Genomic DNA, 23112 nt, shown 5'->3' on the forward strand with positions numbered 1-23112 from the left:
CTTCAAGATGAATGAAGATGGGTTGTCATTCTTTTTTCTCTTACTTATAATACCAAGGAAACAGTGGCAGAACTTCAGAATCAGCCTCCACGCAAAAATTCTTCTCGGTCCCACGCGTGAAAATTCATCTCACCCTACTCTCTCGCAAAATTCTTGTCAGGGCCTATAAAGCAATTCAATCTTTTCATCTATTTTCCCAACACAGATATTCGAAATGAGGCAATGATTGTACTATGTAACACAAGTATCTAATTGTACGCGCCTTTGGCGTGGGAGACCCGGGTTCGATTCCCGGCGGGAGCTCATGTGGTTCGGATTCCACGTTAATCAGTAGGTCCACGTCTCATATAGCCTCGCTGCTGAACGGGACGTTAAACTCAAAATCAACTCAACAAGTATCTAATTATCAGAAAACTATTTTTGCATTGAGAACTGTTACGTTGTTTAAAACTGTATTTACTACATGTGAATGGACTGTTTATGATTATTGGGGGCGCGGGGGCTCAGTGGTAGAGCACTTACCTCTGGTGTGAAGGGTCGCGGGTTCGATCCCCGCCCAAGTAAGTTCATGGTGGACGATATCGTTGCTCGTGGGTTTTCTCGGGGTTCTCCCGTTTCCTCCCACTTTCTCATTCCACCATTTCTTTCATCATCATTCACTTGCAATTTCATCCGTCTCCTTTAGCACTCCGTTTTCATAATCGTGGGACGTTAAACTAAAGCTTTCCTTTCTTTTGTTTATGATTATTACACTGTTGTGCTGCAACGAACATATGTGTATTTATATACGACTGATTCAGTGTTGAATTCAGATTTTTGTACAAGGAGGGGCAATAGATATTCTAGATATACACTATATTCTAGATATGCACTATATATAGATATTCAAGGGGGGCTGAGCCCCCTTGAACATGTCTGAATTCAACACTGGACTGATTCACAGTGAGGGTTCAGAGGAAGAAAAGTTTTATTTACTTTCCCAGTGACCTTTTGATTACATCATTAAAAGTTACATCATAACGCATGAAAACTAATTGTATTCAAATAAATTTTGTAATATATTAAATTTGTCATTGCCTCAATTCCTTTGTTTCTTTCGCGGAGCTCAGCTCGCATTATACGACACTCATGTTTGTTTAAATATTTCTTTTCAATGGTCTTTTCTTTGTGTCCAGCTGGAGACGGGAGTGGAGAGGAACTTCGTGGTAAATCGGAAGTATATATTCGCCACTCAAAAACAAGGCCAATATGATTCCCTTTCGTGAGTTCTTTCATTCACTACCAGTTTTGACTGCATTTTTTGATTCCTTCGTTCCACATCCACTTTTGACTCTATTTGTGAAGCCCCTCGTTCCTCGTTTTCTGTAGTAGTTTGTACGACAATGTTGAGAAAACGAAGGAAAGTTTGATTCCATGATTCCTTCGTTCACGCCACTCTTTGTTTTGTTTAGGAGTTGGCGGGGGGAGAGGAAGGAATGGTAGTGGGAACTTCGTTAATTTCGCAGCAAAACGGAAGTATTCGACCGAAGATGTTCAGCCAGTGTCTCTTCCATTTGCCAAAGGCGATACACATGCTGCTTTGCAGTGCATACTCGTTCCTTTCAAGTTTGATTCCTTTCAAGGATTCGTTCCATTCGTTCTCAGAAAGGATTCGTTCCAAAGGAACGACTCGTTCGCGAACGACACATCTCTAGTGTCTAGTGAAATCAATTATCGTAGTGGTATTTACCTCGTTGGTAATACGAGTGAACAGATATTGGATTGTAAGTTACTGTCCAACAGACAAGTACTGTACTTGGTGCATTCTTTTATAACACACGAATGTGAAATTACCTTTAAGAGAGAATGGTCGGTTAGCAATTCGTGAAACAGAAATGTTTTGGTCTAAAGCAAGAATACCGATCAAGGATACTCACCACAGCACAGAAAATACAATTCCAATGAAAGGAGTAGATTCGGAGGAGATAGTGACAGGATCTTCGAGAAGAGGGAAAGTGCGTTTTATTACTCCATGACTCGTTGCGGCTGTTGATCGCTATAAATTGATTGATAGAGCTCCATGCGCATATTAATCGCAACAGCAGAGGCATTGGGATACAAATTCTTCTAATACTAAACGTATCAATGGAGCTTGTATTCTTCTTGAACAAAAATTGGAAAAAGATCTTTTATATCTTCTGTGTAGGCATCACATTTTTGAATTGATATTAAAGTGTGTATTTGAAGAATGTGTTTCAGTTTCTTCCGGTCCGGAGGTGCCAATTTTTAAGTTTCCAGACAGAGTGGCCGAGATTTCAACACAACAATTTTGTTACATGAATTTGTAATCGAATTGTTAATTCAGTTCTTTGCAATATGAAGAAAGATAAGCTAGTTTTTGCTGTTCAAAATTTGGAAATGCAGAGAAGATTACAGAGAACTTTTGGAGCTTACAGTAATTTTTCTAGGAAGTACGCCTCCTGGAGGTATTTTTCTCCGTTTCCCTGGAGCTCTACATCAGACAAGGTGGATGGGAAAATCCTTATGATGTCTAAAAATATTTCTCTTTAGTAATCAGTTTAAATTAAATGAGCGGGAAGAAGAAGGACTGCGTCAAGTGTGCACTTTTCCTGTTCTAAAAAGCTTGGTTTACTTGGTTTTCTTGTCCCAGTGCATCTCGTTCACCACATCAAGATTTACAATTTTTGAAGATCCTTCAAACGTACAAACTCATAAACTCTGATGTCTCGAGAGTGACTTTATTGAAGTTTTCCTAACATCTTTGGTTCCTCTCAGAGGAGTGTGAGCACTTTTATCTTTTGACGAGAATGTCAATAATGAAAAAAAACACAAAATAGCAGAAAAATTTAAAAATAGTGACAGTTCATATGAAACGATGAAGCGATTTGAACTGCACGCTACTGAAATAGATGATATTGAAGAAAAAGAAATTGCTAATTTTGTGATAAGAAACACGAAGAAGTTCTTCGAAAGGTTTCGGATTTCTACAGGTTTTCTAGACCTTGATCCGGTTTGTTGGTCGACAAATGATGAATTTCTTTTCGGGAAAAAAGTAGTTGATAAGCTGCATGTTACAAATGACGCAGAGGAAAGAGCGTAAATTTAATGGAAAATCATAATGCAGTACTAACTAAAAATGAAGAACAGAAACAATTCCTTTTGTAAGTGGTGAAAGCCTATAGAAACTTATTTCCAAGATGTGGAAAAGCTACCTTGCGTAAAAAGTAAAAGTTATCATTAAGTCGATCTACAATTCAAATATATTTTTTGTCCATTTTTGGAATATCAGTCATTATCATTAAATTTTTTACTTGTATTTATTAGCTGATTGATTTCTAACTCATGTAAATTTTACTAACTAAGCAAGTGGCATGAGAAACAGATGCAAATATCTTTTCCACAGTGGTTCATAACACTGTGCATTACCATAAGTAATATATATACGGACGATGACCATGATGCTTGTAGCTTGTTATCTGATAACCAACCGACTGTATTTGAAACCCAGTCAATTCTGAATTACAGAGGAAAGCTTTATATTGTCCTATTTACATTTGTGATAATTATTATACGTTTATTGGCAAATAGTAAATCGAGTGCCATTGAAATTCAAATGGATTTCTTTTTACAGAAATCAACTGCTTTGCGGCACGGGTTAACGTTGACGGATTTTTGTGAAATTTTGTGTATGATGTTTCTATTACCAAAGGAAAAGAAATAGGGGGTGCGGCGGAAGAAATTCGAAAATGTATTTTTTCCCATATACCTAAGGACCACCCTAATATCGAGTGGTGGGCAAGAGTACGCATGCGGACTCTTACCCGTCTCGTGCATGCGGATTCTTACCCCACCTCACTTGCTTCCTGAAATCGTCCCTACGTGACAGTCCATGTTATCCTGCTCCCATAGCAAAGTGTTGGCACTAACAACAGACATTACAGTTATTTGTGATATAACAACCCTGGTGTAATTAGTATTCTACAGAGAAATAAAGCTTACGTTCCAAAATCATAAACTTACATCAAATGTATGCAAAACAAATCTTTACCTGTTTTTCTTCTGTGCCTTCTGACGAACAATTTCAATACACTTCCATACAACTGGCGGGACTCACTCAATCACATGATGCATTCGATATCTCGATCAGTGCTACCAATTCCCCGGAAACACGGTCGCGCACTCTTAGACGCTGCGTACTCTTATCCCCCTCTCCCTTATATATATATATATATAATTCACCAGTTCTCCGTAACTGTTGTACATTGAAACTTGAAAGTTTGTATAAGTATTGTCCTAGAACTCTGAGCCATGGGCAAGATAGGATTTTGTTAAATCTGGCTTCTAAGAAAGAAAAGGAAGTTGAATTTTTTCATTCAAAGTTGTCTTAGAACATAGGAGCTTGTAATTCTGTTCAATGTTCTCTTTGACCTGATGCTCTTTACATGACTTTTCACGAAATTCGATACCTAAAGAGAGAAAGAAACTCAATTCTCTTTTGATATTCATAGGCAGACACGTGTTGCAATGTTTTCGAAAATCCACTCTCAGGGGGTGAATATTCTAAGTTGTCTGTTCTTTGTGATCGCATTGCGAGAAAGTGCCTGATCTGTTTGAAATTAATTTTAGAACATAGTTAAGAGCCTATCTCAAACTGGGAATTTATCATGTAAATTTGATTAGAGGGTGTATCCTGAAGGGGTACAGGGTTTAAAATTTATCCCGAAAATATAATATCTTATGAGTTTTTTATCCTTACACTTCCATTGAAATGCATACCCTACGAAAGGAAAGAGGGTTCAAATACTTACTGCAATCCTATTATAACCATGCGAAGAACAGGCATTTCAGGTGCTTAATTACACATATACGAGTTCCGTTTATTCCATTGTTCTGTTCCATTGCGTGGTATGATATATCCGACCTGCTATTAAGAGCAAGTAATCGTATTAAATGTATAGGCTCAGTATAATTACGAATGCATTTCCTCATCAGCAGGTATGTTTTTTTTATCAATTAATCTTTAATTACTACAGGCATAATTGCAGCTTTGATTGCCAAAGTTGTTAACGAGTAGTAGATTATATCGCTATCATTTTGCATTTGTGGCCCAATATGTCATAACTTGATTTTTCCTTACAAGATAATGAACATAATATTTTTTGATTTAAAGATGAAACAATTCGTGAGAACATGATTACAGTAAATTCAGTACATGGTAAATATTTATTTTAAATTGAATTATAATTTGTTAGCTTTTAATCATATTAAGTATCAATATTTTTGGTAGACAATTGGACGTCAGGAAAGCCTGACAATGATTAGTATCAGTTTCTAATACATTGTGCTTGTATTATTCAATCGGCTGTCGATCAAGAGAGTAATGGAGGGAGAACATTGATCTGAGGATAGGACCGCCGAGCCGAGCTGAAGTTCAGTACTGTGAACAATGCAACAAGGAGTGTGTAACAGACAAAGTCTGTGGCCTACAATGCCACAACTGACAAGGAGAAAGCAGACTTTGATAAGTGAACTTATGGGCCATTTTTCTGCAAGGTGATAGTGCACATTTAAAGTATTTATATTACAAACTGGGAGAGCGCAATGGCCTAATATGGACCAGGAAAAGCATCGTAAAGTTTTTCTCTCGTCGCATATTTCATACGTTACACAAAGTTATGAATTGACGGCATGGCAGAATCAGTGGAATCTGTAATTCACGTGCTAAGGATCCCTTGTTCGATTCCCGCTAGAGTCAACTTTTTTTCTTCAATCAATAAAGTAGCCAGTTGTAGTTACAAGTAAAATGTTAATTGCCCATATGTTTATAATGAATTAAAACAATAGAATTATTCAAATCAATTATAAAATCTTTCAATGTACCAAGTTAACTAGCAATGAAATGTAATCTGTTTCGTAAATATACAGATATCACGAGCTATATTATGGTTACCACAGTCGTTGTGTATAATATGTTCTTGACGCTTCGTGTCTACATCTGTTGACAGTGTGTGCATTGCAAGCACTGGCGCAAATGGCACGGGGGGATGAGGGGGGACATGTTCACTCCAATCTTGGAACTGAGGGACTGTCCCCCCAGTAATCCGATTTGAAATGTATTTTTGGGGAGAAATGGGATGATTTGTGTCCGACTGTCACAAAGGAAAATTAGATTAGATTGATAACCCCCAGAATAAGCCTCAAATATCCCAGCCTCTCAATGTTGAAGGCAATTCTGCCTCCCTGATCCTCCACAGTATTGTTTTTCAACTTCAAAGATATTTGAACATCGCTTTAAAAACAATATGGGAACGGTCTTACCTGTCCTGCCCCCAATGTTGGAGACAGATTTTTCGCCGCTTATTACAAGGGGAATAAGTGGGAAATCTTTGGTTATAGTAACATCTAGTATCACCAAACAAGATTTCTTTCTCATCCCCCTTGTAATTCTCACACTGTCAACAGACGTAGACACGAAGCGTCAAGAATATTTTTTACACAACGACTGTGGTAACCATAATATAACTCGTGATATCAATATATTTACGAAATAGATCATATTTCGTTGCTAGTTAACATGGAACATTGAAAGATTTTACAACTGATTTGGATATTTCTATTGTTTTAATTCATTATAAACGTATGGGGGATTAACATTAAATTAATGCAAGACACGTCATTGGTTTTGCGAAATTTCATTCCACTGACAATATTAAAAAATCAGGCTCTCGGCCTTCGACAAATAGCATATTCTGATGAGATTCTCAGGAATATAGTGAAAGAGGACCCTCGGTAAAATTGCTCATGTAATTGCAGATGAGTTAGACATATACCATACTGCTTTCGTTCGCCAATTACGCGAAAGCGGAATAATGAAAAATTGGACTCATGGGGTGCCACGTGAGTTGACATTATCCAGAAACAGTTGCAGTCTGGAGCTACACTCATGTCCAAAATTATTGCCGCATATCTATAAATATCATGTTGTAGTAATATAATTTGATGACGCATTCGCCTGGTATTTCTTATAGTGTTAGTATATGTATAATCGTCAAAGACATTTATATTTCTTTTCCTTTGAAACTTGCTACAAATATACATTTCCCGATTACACACATAGTATCAGTATTAAAAATACCCTGCAAAATCATTATCCAATTATATTCTTACGAGAAGACAGTTATAGATATGCGACAATCATTTTGGACATAACTGTACATAGGTTTCTTAGTGTACAAAAAATTGGCAAGGCTTCTTGCATTGGATCGTCACTCTTAATGAGAAATGCTGTACAACAATGGAGAACGGTCAGAATAATGTTTGGATCATGTTTAACGTCGAGGAGTTTCAAACCATTTCTCCTGCATAGATGGTGGTATGATTATCCATGGTAAGGATGATCCACCATATCTTTGTATATTAAAACGAAACCATCACTGCGGATTGTTATACAGGGTTATTCAAAAAGAACTAACAGATTCCAAACATTTATTTCTTCCAAACTACAAAAGATAGAAACATGATTCGAACGTTACTTGATTAAGAAAAGTTTACAATTTAAACAGCCGGGATAGAAGTTCGAATCACGGCCGCATTGGCGCTGTTGTTTGTTGTTGTTTGTCTGTAGTGAAATGGCGGCGTCACCACAGGATAAATCTTTTTGTATGCTACAATTGGCAAAACTTGAGTCCATTGTTGCAGTTCAGTGAGCATTTCGCCTCAATTTAATAAACAACCGCCGCATCATAAGCAAATTTACGAGTGGCATCGATAATTCGTAGAAGATGGTTGCATCTGCAAAGGGAAAAGCACGGGACGTCCACGCACATCGAACGAGAATGTCGAGCGTATTCGTACACTTTACGAAAGGAGCAAAAGAAATCCACATTACGAGCAAGCAAAGAACTTAACATTCCTCAACCAACGGTATGGCGAGTTCTAAAACAGTCTGCACATGAAGCCATACAAACTGCAGTTATTGCAAGCATTGCATCCTGACGACCACAACAAAAGGTACGAATTTTGCATTAGCCATCGTTTTGACATTTGTCATGTAACACACAGTGCTCATATTGAATGCACACCATAATTACTAACAATAAATTGTAAACTTTTCTTAATCAAGTAACGTTCGAATCATGTTTCTATCTTTTGTAGTTTGGAAGAAATAAATGTATGAAATTTGTTCTTTCTTTTTGAATAACCCTGTAGTATTCAACTCCACGGAACATAAAGCAAACTTGTTTACAAGTATCCAGTAATTGTCAACAAACTTAGTGTCTTCATGTTTCAGGTCTATATGTCACTCAAAAGGAGGTGTACATTTTCCATGAGTTGCAATGTGAAACTCATTCTCAATTAGCATATTCCGTGTCGACTTTCTTACCGACTACCTCCTCTTTCGCAAACTCGATCACTTCTTGGGAGACAGAAACTTCTGTGATGATCGGGAGATGGAACATGCAGTTGAAAACTTTGTATCGCAGACTTCAGATTTATTTCATCATCGAATCCAATCACTGACTGAGCGGTGACAAAAGTATTCTACAGCGGAAACTACTTTACCTAAACATGTAATGTAGTTTTATTTTATAGTTCGGTCTTATTTTGTGATGTACCATTAGCTTGTCAATTGCTGTTGAAAGTGAGCCATAATTTGATACGGTACCTTATGAAATATTTGACTGTTTTCGAACTTCGTGTCCCGGAACAGAAAAGTAACAATCATTAAGACACTGGGATGTTATGTGTGTTTTACGTATAAAAACAAGAAAGTTGCGTGTCAAAGTTTGATATTGGATATAGCACATTTCAGTTTCATTTGCAATAAACAACGAAACTAAAACTATTGATATTGAGAAAGAAAACTGCGATAACGAATATATATATATATATATATATATATATATATATATATATATATATATATATAAAATTAGGTATTAGGTATTAAATTTTTGCTTTTTAACCCTGGAACTGCACACTAGTATCCACTGAACGCAAGTAAGTTTTAGTTTTATAAAAGTTTATTAAACAAATATACTGACTTTCTGTAAACTCATTTGGCAACTCTAAGAATTGCATCTTTGCTTATCAAGATTACTGGATTCATTTTAATTTAGAACAAGCACATAAAAATGTAGTTGTGGTACCCATATCTCGTGTGCCGTGCACATTACAGAATTTGTAATGAATATTTTGCACCAAAACTGTTGCATTTCAAGTTGTTTCTAATACATCATATGAGAAATGTTTCTTGTAACTGCATAATCATTTTGGAGTATGTAGTGCATGTTTGGCGAGCTTCTAAATTTAAAGAATTGCCAACACCACAAGAAATAAGCGATGTTGTATAGACGTTGTTTTGGAGAAGGAAAAAGTTTAGTGTGAAAGCCCGTACCTTTACAAAATGTAATTATCAAAAGTTAAATTTAACTTATCATACCTATCCTTGGTGATGTATTTGAAAGATGTTGGAAAGTAAGTGTTTCAAATGTATGAACTAGCCTTAAGATGAAAATACATTAATAGAAGTTAGTTATTTTCTTACAAGAATGCCATTATTATAAAGCAGTTTTCTTGCAAAGTTTATATGTGGGAAGAAGTCGTGATATTATATCTATGAATTAAACAATAACATATATCAGGAGGCCTTTTTAGTCTAGATAAAATGCTAACATTATCTCAACCATTGTCTTCATCCTCTCTCTTACTGTTCAATAATGTGCAGAAAGAAGATAGAGATGTTGAAATGTAAGAGTTGCAAATATACGAACTAGACTAAAGGTAAAAATTCGTTACAAGAATGACATTATCATACTGTAGAGCAGTTCTCTTTTAAAATGTTGATGTATTTATTGAGCGAAAAAAAGATTGCGTGCTTAGGATCTGAAATATTTCTTTACAAACTAGTGGTTATACAAATACATTTAGTTCGTAGTTTATATACATTGAAAGAAGTAGCAACTGAGGTATCTATGAATTAAACAACAAACATCACAAAAAGAAAATGATATATTTAATTATACTGATGTCCAAGTGCTTGACAAAGTGGTGATACAGAAACACTTTGTAGAAAACGGACAGTTATTGAAAATGGAAATGTAACATCTTAAGTGGATTGTAATTGTATGTATAGCGCTAACATTTCCATGTTTCTAAAGGATGTCACCGATCAGATTTGTTACGTGTTTAGACTGTAGTTAGACTCGTATGATAACTTTTCCACCCCTATTTTTACCATGGCAGATGGGGTGAACTCGTTCCAACCCATATTTTAACATAGACAATGATCACATTATAGCAAAGATTACTGAACCGTCTACCCACGGTCTACAGATAGTCATTTTAAGGGGTGTATTCATTCTCTTTGATGATTCACTTTTTCCACCCTTATTTGAACATAGCAAATTCATTCCACCCCTAATTGAACATAGTCCATTTTAAGGGTGTATTCATTCTCTTTTATGAGCATCGTTTCGAACCCCTATTCGAACACAGCAACAAACTAGAGAATAATGGGGATGTAGTTGTTCCCTTTTTTTAACCCCTATTTCCCACAGAGGCTACGGACATAGGAGATTACATAGCAAAGAATTCTTTTTACCTGGGTCTTATAGTTTATGTGGGATACGCCCTTTGTATGACAATTTTAACCGATTTGGATGAAACTCGGTATATGGGGGTTTTCGGACATGCTGATTACGAATATATTTATTTTTACCTGGGTCTTATAGTTTATATGGGATACGCCCTTTTTATGACAATTTTAACCGGTTTGGATGAAACTCCATATATGAGGGTTTTAGACCATACTGATTACGAATATCATATTTATTTCTACCTGAGTCTTATAGTTTATGTGGGATACGCCCTTTGTATGACACTTAAAACCCAATCACTCGTAAACGACGCAACATATTGAGATTCTGTTTCCTCATTTAGCAATTGGTCATCAACTACTACAAGTTCCAAAAATAATGACCATCGAGGTCAAGAGTCAAAATACATAAAACCTAATAACTCAGAAACGGAGCCAAATATTGAGGTGGTGTTTCCACATGTAGTAATAGTTCATCAACTACTACAAGTTCCAAAAATAATGACCATCGAAGTCAAAGGTCAAAATACTTAAAACCTAATAACTCGAAAACGGAGCCAAATATTGAAGTGCTGTTGCCACATATAGTAATAGTTCATCAGCTACTACAAGTTCCAAAAATAATGACCATCGAGGTCAAAGGTCAAAATTCTTAAAACCTAATAAATTGAAAACGGATCCACGTATTGAGGTGGTGTTTCCACATTTAGTAATTGGTCATCAACTACTACAAGTTCCAAAAATAATTACCATCGAGGTCATAGGTCAAAATACTTAAAACCTAATAACTCGAAAACGGTTCGACGTATTGAGATGGTGTTTCCACATTTAGTAATTGCTCATCAACTACTACAAGTTCCAAAAATAATGAAAATCAAGGTCAAAGGTCAAAACACTTAAAACCTAATAACTTGTAAACGAAGCCACATATTGAGATGGTGTTTGAGAAAATTGAGAAATTTCTTGAGAAAGCGTACATGGAGCATTTTACTCAAATTTGGATGGAGTATTTAGCTTTGTATGAACCAGTAAAAAGTGAAGAAGGTCCATTTTAACTAGTTCAATATTTCTGTACAATTTTGTACTACCCAAATAAACGAAAGAATAAATTTGGATAATCTATTTTTATTTTTGTACCAATCAGAAGAAAATCAAAGAAGCGTCATTTTAACTAGCCAAGCAGAAAAAGGAAAGAATTAACACTTTGTACTAATCAAGTAAACAAAGGTATAAATTTGTACTGACCGGAAAAGGAGAAGAAGGATAAGCATTCTATACTTTTAGTGCCACTTATTGGGGTGTCCTATTTCCTTTTGTACCAACGAGAATCATTTTTAACAGGCTTAGAATTTTATACTTTTTGTAATATTTGTATCAAACAAAAAAGCAAGGAAATACCATTTTTAACTAGCTCAGAATTTCTTGACCATGTTGTACTATTTAAAGAAGCGAAGGGATAAATTCAATTTTTTACCAACGAGAAATGCCAATTTAACTAACTCAGCATTTTATACCATTTTGAAATTTTTAATAAACAAAGGAATATACTTGTACTAACCAGAAAAAGCAAAAAAAAAAGAACCTTTGTACCACTCCAATTAACGAAATAATAAATTTAGGTGTAATACGTTTTATACCCACGAGAAAAAAATTAACATCCATTTGATTTAAATAAACAAAAGGATAAAATTGTACTAACTAGAAAAAGCGAAAAAGGACCATTTTAACTGACTCAGAAGTTCTATACCATTTTGTACTATTTACGAAGGGATAACTTTTGAATGAGCATTTTAACTAACTCAGAATTTTATAATACTCAAATAAACGAAGGGAGTATTTAGTTTTGTACCAAGCAGAAAAAGGAATCCAGAAAAGGCGAAGAAGGATAATTTTAACTAATTCAGCATTTTATCTTTTTGTGCTATTCAAATAATCGAAGGAATAAATTTGAGTGGTCTATTTTATTTTTGTACCAATATTTTATACTTTTTGTGCCATTTAAGAAATGAATAAATATATTGGAGTATCAACGAGAAAAAAGCAAAGATATGCAATTTTTAACTAACTTAGAATTTTATACCTTTTGTATTATGCAATTAAAGGAAGGAATAAATTTATACCAAGCAGAAAAAATGAAGAACTATTTTAACTAGCTGAGTATTTTATATCATTTTGTACTCCTCAAATAAACGAAAGAATAAATTTAAGTGACCTATTCAATTTTATACCAATGAGAAATGCCATTTTAACTTGCTCAGAATTTGAGTGGTCTAAAAAAGGTGAAGAAGGAATATTTTATATAATTTTACTACTCAAATAAACAATGGAGTATTTAGTTTTATACCACCGAGAAAAAACAAAGAATATTGTACCATTTTGGAGTATTCAAATTAACAAAGGACTTATAATTTGTGTCAACTCTAAAAAGAACCATTTTAACTAGCTGAGTATTTTATACCATACTGTATTATTTCAACAAACAAAAGGAAAAAAAGCAAAAAAAGGACCATTTTAACTAGTCTAATAAACGAAGGCATAAATATGAGTGAGCTATTTAATTTTGTAACAACCAGAGAAAAAACCGAAGAAGGTCCATTTTAACTAGTTCAATTTTGTACTACCCAAATAAACGAAAGAAGGGTCATTTTATACTTTTTGTACCATTAAAAAACTGAGGATAACTTGAGTAGTGTAAGTTAAGAAAAGTAAAGATGATACATTTTAACTAGCTAAGTTTTTTCATACCTAATGTTGCCATGACTATAAGGAAAGGATAAATAAATATGGGTGTTCTAACCATTTATAACAGGCTTAGATTTTTATGATGCTTTTTTGTAATATTTGTACCAAACCGAAAAAAGCAAGGAAATACCATTTAAGTAACTAATAATTTTTGTGCTAACCATTTTAAATAGCTCATCATGTTATAACTTTTTGTACTTTTGGTCTACCAAATTTCTTGACCATGTTGTACTATTTAAACAAACAAAGGAATAAATTTGTGTGGCCTATTCACTTTTGTAACAAGCAGAAAAAGGAAAGAACTAACATTTTGTACTAATCAAATTTGGGTGGTCTATTTAGTTTTGTCCATTGTAACTAACTCAAACAAACGAAAGAATAGATTTGAGTGGCTTAAGCAAATAAGGTCAATTTATACCTTTTTTTGCTATTAAAATTGAGTGACCTATTCAATTTTAAACCAAGTAGAAAAAATTGAAGAATGAATAAATTTTGTTTGTAATTAAAAAAGCGGAGGTCTATTTTTTAATAGTTCAGTATTTATGTACTTTCTGTACCAACCATAGAAAAACAAAGAAATACCATATTCTGCTACTCAAGCAAAGAAGGCCCATTATAACAAGCTATTATTATTATTATTTTATACCATTTTGTATTACTCTAATACATTTGGGTGGTCTATTTCATTTTGTAACAATCAGAAGAAAAGCTCAGAATTTTATACCTTTGTGGTGCTATATTTTGTATATTTTTCTGTCATCCAGATCAGTTTATTTTTTTCTTTTAAAGAAAACAATACATTACTCTCACTGATAATTCAGTTGCCAGAGTCCAATGTTTGTAATTTATTAAATTCTTAATATTACAATACTACAAATTGATCCATTTATAAAATAATATAGTTAACAGTTCAATTCTCTGTAACCTTTTGTAATTTTAGCCTTAATATGTTCTATTCATACACAATCAAATGCATATGCTACAGCGAGCTCAGTGTTCATTTACAGAATTAAATAATTGTTTATCTTTCTCTAAAAACATTTCTAGTATTCTTTGATATAACAATCACACTCTGTAATGTATTTATATACGAGATTAAATTTTTTATCCAAAGTATAAGTGTTCGTAATATTTCACTAGTACACTCGCACTCATTAGCTTCCACTTCAAAACAGTTAATATTTGAAACACTGTCATCATCACTTTCAGGGAGTATTTCATCATTATGTCTATTATAGCGTCTAAAATAATGCATCTCTTCTATTTCTTGTGATGGATATATGATTTTCACTTTATCACTTAATTCATCTCTTAAATCGGGGTCAGACGGGTGGATTAAGAGTATAGGTTTTTCGTTTTCACGCCGAATTTCTTTTTCTCTAGGTGAAACATAAACAATCTCCGTGCTAGTCATTTTTTCTGCTCTTCAACAAAAACAAATCAAATAAATATTTTTTTCAAGTGTGGTACATCTATTTATATACTTACAATAGAAGCATTCTATGCATTATCAGTGTTTAATAATATGTTTCAAGGCAATACAAAGAAGCAATTCGTTAATATAACATCATGATGTATGTTCTATTATTTTCCAAATATACTCCATAAACTTATATTCCATTATAATAAAATACATAAATGCAAAAAATATATATATATGTCTTTTTGACTTAATAAATTTCATATAATTTACCTTAGACCAGGAAAGAAGATTTAAAAAATAATTGAATCGTTGAGCCAATTGAATCGAGGGGCAGTACCTTAGAACCCTCACTATACTAGCAATACAAATGTTAGGTAACGCATTCGTAACGTTGCTTAAATATCTGCAGCACTCTTTATACATGGTATAGAACAGGGAACTTTGAAAACTTTTCTTTTCCTTCATGAGCTGATTCTTACTTTGATATGATTCCTTCTGCTGTGATCAAAAATGGCCATGCATGCTGTCACGATTTGTCGTCCTTCATCAGTTTTCTTTAGTACAGGGAGTAATCTACACCCCCCCCCAACACCCCCCTAACACCCCTCCAAATTTCTTTACACACACCCCTAGATGGAAAAGGAATACTCCTCCAAATCCAATTGTATCAATCAGTATCATATAGGTTCTTTATTACTTCAAGTAAAAAAAGGTTTAGCGTTTAGGAAAGAAGGCAATATTCTAATTTATTTATTTCACTTCAAAATACGAAGTGACCTCGTTCTCATGTACGGCTTCGAAAACCACATGACCTCATTGTTTCGGGCGGTGTTTCTATCGAAACAATTGACAAAACAGACCGCTGATACCTACACTCCTGCGCTCCGCGGTCGTTTCCGAGAAAAAAGATTGATGGACAGATGCAGATGACTGAAATTGGCAACGTCTTGAGCGGTCATTCACCTACCTCCTCCTCAATAAGGAAAAATGTGGCAATATAGTAATAAGCCTATACCAGATTCAGTTGGTAAGTGCTACTCTGCAACAGGCTTGCAACTAGAGGGGGGGGGCTAGGGAGGGCCTGGCCCTCCCTAAATTTTTTATGTCCCCTCCAGACCTCAATACAAAATGCACAATTTAGATATTTGTAAGGAAATTTTTAATGACTTGGCCCCTCCTAACATATTCATGGACCCTAAAGATCTGTGGCTGGTTTCGAGCCTGCTCTGCAAGTGGTGTATCAACGGACGGACGTTAGAAGGGTGTAGTCAAAACGTTTTAGAAATGAAAAGATCGATCAAAGTAAGAATTATATATTTTTTAGACTGAGTGTAGTGTTATGCAGGATCGCATTTGGCGCTAGCTTAATTCTTGTAAAGTATATTTTTATTCAGGTAAATTCATTGAGCGGAACAGGGCTCATAGAAAGTCACTTCTTAAACTAAAATTTAATTTTTTCAAGTTGGTCACTAAAAGTTACTTTTTTCAAATTTGTCACTAAAAGTTACTTTTTTGAGAGGTAAAGTGACTTTTTCGTGTGATTTATATTTTGCATTGGCAGTTTTCTAAGAAAAATATAAAAACAAATGGAAAAAGGCAGAAACTTGTTACTCATTACTCTTCTGAAAGCTTCAGTACTTGCTGCCATATGTGAAACAGCCAGCTTTATTCTCACTTCAGCTTTTATTCTTTCTAAAGCACAGGGGACGGTTGGTGGATGCTTAAGTCCTCAAGGTGGGGTTGAGAACTCTTCTGTGTCTCTTCTTTCTTCTATCATAATAATCTTTTAGTTTTCTCTCGTAATAGTTAACGCTCCGTTCAACGTTGTGTGCGTGTGTGTTTGTGTGGTTCATCATGTTCGTCTTGTGTTATGCCTCTTGTATGTTCTTCTTAAGAGTAGGTGATGAATTTGAATATTTCACGTTTTTGAGAACTCTTAATGCAAAATTAAATATAATGTCTTTGATGAAGAAATTCGGAAACAGGCCAGAACTGGTTCCACTCACTCAGAAGCTTTTTACATCTGCTAAGTCTGCTTGCCGTAACTCAAAGCATACTTGGAAAACCTAAGAAAGGAGGAAGCTCAAAAAAAAAGAAGTAAAGAAGAAACAAAAGAACAAACAGAGAGGTGATGGAGAAATCAAAAAAGGAAAAAGGGGCATGATGACATTTTGGTTAATTTTTCCTTTGCTTTTGGTCACTTTTCAACTATTTACAAGAGATCAGACTACTATGAGTCCTGGAATTATTAAAATTAGGGTATATTAAAGAAGACAAAACACAAAGGTACAACATATTTGTAAATTGAAAAACTGGATTTCTGAAAAACAACTAAATCAATGTATAATTTTCTTATGAAAGATATTCAGAGCAATAACGTAGCCAGGAAAGGGCAGGAACGGAGATTAAGAGATCAAATAATATTACAACAATTAACGTTAACAACAGGGTTATAATATTAAAATAATGAAATTGGAACTATGTACAGTATTAATTACTAAACGAATGTGATTTCAGCATGGGACGAGGGATTTTTTTTCCTAATTAATATTTTGAAAAAAAATCACCTACTAAAACTTGCTGTGGTGAATAAATTGAAATAATAGCAGAAATTTGCAAAATAATTACAATAATTCGTATGTAATCAATTCGCATGTAATTACTGGGTAAAACAGTGGAGGTTAATTCCTAATACAGTGAAACCTCTCTTAACGGGCATCTTTCAATATTAGACATCTTCGTAAGAGGACAAACTTTCTTATTCTTCCAAGCCATAAATGTGTGTGGTGGTGTGGTGTTATGAGAGAGAACCCTTCCTTTTAGGGACACCTCTCATTTACGGACAAACAATGGATTTCACCGATGTCCGTTTTGAGAGGTTTCACTGTATTACTTAGTTTAATAATAATGATAAATGCTCAAATGTGTGAACTTATTTTATTGAACCTACCGCTGCGAAGAGCTGATATTATTATTATTATTAGTAGTAGTAGTAGTAGTAGTAGTATTGCAATTGTTGCGTAAAAATATACTGTTTTCTTTGAGTTTCTTTAAAAATTATATCACTATTCTGAGAGTACACCCCCCCTTTTATTTTGAACACCCCCCAAGCAAAAATTTCTGGCGTACTTACTGCTTTAGTACGCTAATTGCTATGGATTGTTATAATTGAATTATGACGGAACTCTGGTTTTGTTAAATCTCACGTTCAAATATTTTATGAGCCTTACTTAGTGACGGGAGAGGCAATTTAAATTGTGATCTGGATGACAGAAAAATATACAAAATATAGCACCACAAAGGTATAAAATTCTGAGCTTTTCTTCTGATTGTTACAAAATGAAATAGACCACCCAAATGTATTAGAGTAATACAAAATGGTATAAAATACCGAGCTTGTTATAATGGGCCTTCTTTGTTTGAGTAGCAGAATATGGTATTTCTTTGTTTTTCTATAGTTGGTACAGAAAGTACATAAATACTGAACTATTTAAAAATAGACCTCCGCTTTTTTAATTGCAAACAAAATTTATTCATTCTTCAATTTTTTCTACTTGGTTTAAAATTGAATAGGTCACTCAATTTTAATAGCACAAAAAGGTATAATTGACCTTATTTGCTTAAGCCACTCAAATCTATTCTTTCGTTTGTTTGAGTTAGTTACAATGGACAAAACTAAATAGACCACCCAAATTTGATTAGTACAAAATGTTAGTTCTTTCCTTTTTCTGCTTGTTACAAAAGTGAATAGGCCACACAAATTTATTCCTTTGTTTGTTTAAATAGTACAACATGGTCAAGAAATTTGGTAAACTAAAACCACAAAAAGTTATAACATGATGAGCTATTTAAAATGGTTAGCACAAAAATTATTAGTTAGTTAAATGGTATTTCCTTGCTTTTTTCGGTTTGGTACAAATATTACAAAAAGGCATAAAAATATAAGCCTGTTATAAATGGTTAGAACACCCATATTTATTTATTCCTTTTCTTATAGTCATTTCAACATTAGGTATGAAAAAGCTTAGCTAGTTAAAATCTATCATCTTTACTTTTCTTAACTTACACTACTCAAGTTATCCTCAGTTTTTTAATGGTACAAGAAGGATAAAATGACCCTTCTTTTGTTTATTTGGGTAGTACAAAATTGAACTAGTTAAAATGGACCTTCTTCGGTTTTTTCTCTGGTTGTTACAAAATTAAATAGCTCACTCATATTTATGCCTTCGTTTATTAGACTAGTTAAAATGGTCCTTTTTTTGCTTTTTTTCCTTTTGTTTGTTGAAATAATACAGTATGGTATAAAATACTCAGCTAGTTAAAATGGTTCTTTTTAGAGTTGACACAAATTATAAGTCCTTTGTTAATTTGAATACTCCAAAATGGTACAATATTCTTTGTTTTTTCTCGGTGGTATAAAACTAAATACTCCATTGTTTATTTGAGTAGTAAAATTATATAAAATATTCTTTCTTCACCTTTTTTAGACCACTCAAATTCTGAGCAAGTTAAAATGGCATTTCTCATTGGTACAAAATTGAATAGGTCACTTAAATTTATTCTTTCGTTTATTTGAGGAGTACAAAATGATATAAAATACTCAGCTAGTTAAAATAGTTCTTCATTTTTTCTGCTTGGTATAAATTTATTCCTTCCTTTAATTGCATAATACAAAAGGTATAAAATTCTAAGTTAGTTAAAAATTGCATATCTTTGCTTTTTTTCTCGTTGATACTCCAATATATTTATTCATTTCTTAAATGGCACAAAAAGTATAAAATATTGGTACAAAAATAAAATAGACCACTCAAATTTATTCCTTCGATTATTTGAATAGCACAAAAAGATAAAATGCTGAATTAGTTAAAATTATCCTTCTTCGCCTTTTCTGGATTCCTTTTTCTGCTTGGTACAAAACTAAATACTCCCTTCGTTTATTTGAGTATTATAAAATTCTGAGTTAGTTAAAATGCTCATTCAAAAGTTATCCCTTCGTAAATAGTACAAAATGGTATAGAACTTCTGAGTCAGTTAAAATGGTCCTTTTTCGCTTTTTCTAGTTAGTACAATTTTATCCTTTTGTTTATTTAAATCAAATGGATGTTAATTTTTTTCTCGTGGGTATAAAACATAGAACACCTAAATTTATTATTTCGTTAATTGGAGTGGTACAAAGGTTCTTTTTTTTGCTTTTTCTGGTTAGTACAAGTATATTCCTTTGTTTATTAAAAATTTCAAAATGGTATAAAATGCTGAGTTAGTTAAATTGGCATTTCTCGTTGGTAAAAAATTGAATTTATCCCTTTGCTTCTTTAAATAGTACAACATGGTCAAGAAATTCTGAGCTAGTTAAAAATGGTATTTCTTTGCTTTTTTGTTTGATACAAATATTACAAAAAGTATAAAATTCTAAGCCTATTAAAAATGGCTCTCGTTGGTACAAAAGGAAATAGGACACCCCAATAAATGGCACTAAAAGTATAGAATGCTTATCCTTCTTCTCCTTTTCTGGTCAGTACAAATTTATACCTTTGTTTACTTGATTAGTACAAAGTGTTAATTCTTTCCTTTTTCTGCTTGGCTAGTTAAAATGACCCTTCTTTGATTTTCTTCTGATTGGTACAAAAATAAAAATAGATTATCCAAATTTATTCTTTCGTTTATTTGGGTAGTACACAATTGTACAGAAATATTGAACTAGTTAAAATGGACCTTCTTAACTTTTTACTGGTTCATAAAAAGCTAAATACTCCATCCAGATTTGAGTAAAATGGTCCATGTACGCTTTCTCAAGAAATTTCTCATTTTCTCAAACACCATCTCAATATGTGGCTTCGTTTACAAGTTATTAGGTTTTAAATATTTTGACCTTTGACCTTGATTTTCATTATTTTTGGAACTTGTAGTAGTTGATGACCAATTACTAAATGTGGAAACACCATCTCAATACGTCGAACCGTTTTCGAGTTATTAGGTTTTAAGTATTTTGACCTTTGACCTCGATGGTAATTATTTTTGGAGCTTGTAGTAGTTGATGACCAATTACTAAATGTGGAAACACCATCTCAATACGTGGATCCGTTTTCGAGTTATTAGGTTTTAAGTATTTTGACCTTTGACTTCGATGGTCATTATTTTTGGAACTTGTAGTAGTTGATGAACTATTACTAAATGTGGGAACACCATCTCAATACGTGGATCCGTTTTCGAGTTATTAGACTTTAAGTATTTTGACTCTTGACCTCGATGGTCATTATTTTTGGAACTTGTAGTAGCTGATGAACTATTACTAAATGTGGCAACACCACCTCAATATTTGGCTCTGTTTCTGAGTTATTAGGTTTTATGTATTTTGACTCTTGACCTCAATGGTCATTATTTTTGGAACTTGTAGTAGTTGATGACCAATTGCTAAATGAGGAAACAGATCCTCAATATGTTGCTTCGTTTACGAATGCTTGGGTTTTAAGTGTCATACAAAGGGCGTATCCCACATAAACTATAAGACTCGGGTAGAAATAAATATGATATTCGTAATCAGTATGTCCGAAAACCCCTATATACCGAGTTTCATTCAAATCGGTTAAAATTGTCATACAAAGGGCGTATCCCACATAAACTATAAGACCCAGGTAAAAAGAATTCTTTGCTATGTAATTTCCTATGTCCGTAGCCTCTGTGGGAAATAGGGGTTAAAAAGGGAACAAGTACATCCCCATTATTCTCTAGTTTGTTGCTGTGTTCGAATAGGGGTTCGAAACGATGCTCATAAAAGAGAATGAATACACCCTTAAAATGGACTATGTTCAATTAGGGGTGGAATGAATTTGCTATGTTCAAATAAGGGTGGAAAAAGTGATCATCAAAGAGAATGAATACACCCCTTAAAATGACTATCTGTAGACCGTGGGTGGACGGTTCAGTAATCTTTGCTATAATGTGATCATTGTCTATGTTAAAATATAGGTTGGAACGAGTACACCCCATCTGCCATGGTAAAAATAGGGGTGGAAAAGTGATCATACAAGTCCACCTCTTAAAAAGTGTTCATAAAAGATTATCTGCTCTACTATGTGTTCGTAGTCTCCATGTATTCTCTGCTATGGTAAAATAAGGAGTGGAAAAAGTACGTAGTCTTATGTATTATCTGCTATGTTAAAATAGGGGTTGAAAAAGTGATCGTAAAAGGGGATGAGTACACCCCCTAAAATGGACTATGTTTAATCTTCGCTATGTTTCGTAGTCTCTGTGTGATTTCTGTTATGGTAAAATTAGGGTTGAAAAATGAGCCATACTCTTTTATTAGCTGTGCTATGTTCAAATAGGGGTGGAACGAGTCTTATGTATCTGCTGTGTGTTCGTAATGTGCTCATAAAAGAGAACGAGTCACCCCTGCTATGTTACGTAGTCTCTGCTATGTGTTCGTAGTCTCAGTGTAATTTCTGCTATGTTAAAATAAGGGTTGGAAAATAAGCCATACTCTTGTATTAGCTCTGCTATGATACATAGTCTTATGCTCTGCTGTGTGTTCATAGTCTCAGTGAAATTTCTGCTATGTTCAAATAGGGGTTGGAAAAGTGATCAAAAAAGAGAACGAATACACCCTTGCTATGTTTCGTAGTCTTTTGTATTCTCTGCTCTGCTATGTGTTCGTAATCTCCATGTATTCTCTGCTATGGTAAAGTAAGGGTGGAAAAAGTACATAGTCTTATGTATTTTCTGTTATGTTAAAATAAGGGTTGAAAAAGTGATCATAAAAGGGAACGAGTACACCCTTGCTATGTTACGTAGTCTCTGCTATGTGTTATCTGCTCTGCTGTGTGTTCGTAATCTTATATATTATCTGCTCTGCTATGTGTTCGTAATTAAAATAGGGGTTGGAAAATATGCTCATAAAAGGGAACGAGTTCACCCCTAAAATATGCTCATAAAAGAGAACGAATACACCCCCTAAAAAGTGCTCATAAAAGGGAATAAATTCACCCCTAAAATGGAGGTCGTAAAAGACCGTGGGTTCACGGTGTAAGGTGTTCAATTTCCCAGGGGCTCCTGAGTTGAGCAAGTATGATGTAATATGAGCCAGATCGATCCGTTTTCTACTACTTAGTTATTAATGCAATCCAAAAATATCAATTCAATTCCAATTCACTTTAGAGAAAGGAATATATAACGTCTGAATCCGCTACGAACTCGTGTTAAAGCTTGTCATTGAAGAACTTACTTTTACTCGCAAATAATTGGAAATAATTGTAAATTGAATAAATGCAAACAAGAAGTTATGATTTATATTTCTCTTTGAGATGACTTGCTGTCTTATATTTCAGAACACTCTCCCTCGAGTAATGAAGAG

The 23112-nt window shown here is 33.9% G+C and overlaps 1 protein-coding gene across 1 annotated transcript in view; it reads left to right on the forward strand.

Moving 5' to 3' along the window:
- The first annotated feature begins 1475 nt into the window (after positions 1-1475).
- LOC145678618 (uncharacterized) overlaps positions 1476-23112 on the forward strand; it is a 41651-nt gene continuing 20014 nt past the window's right edge. Inside the window, exon 1 of the mRNA XM_081748975.1 lies at positions 1476-1671. Coding sequence (XP_081605101.1) covers positions 1476-1671 — 196 coding nt within the window. The remainder of the gene's footprint in view (positions 1672-23112) is intronic.

This window comes from Thermobia domestica, chromosome 1 (assembly GCF_964235325.1).
Source record: "Thermobia domestica chromosome 1, izTheDome1.hap1.1, whole genome shotgun sequence".
In the NCBI taxonomy this organism is placed as follows: domain Eukaryota; kingdom Metazoa; phylum Arthropoda; class Insecta; order Zygentoma; family Lepismatidae; genus Thermobia; species Thermobia domestica.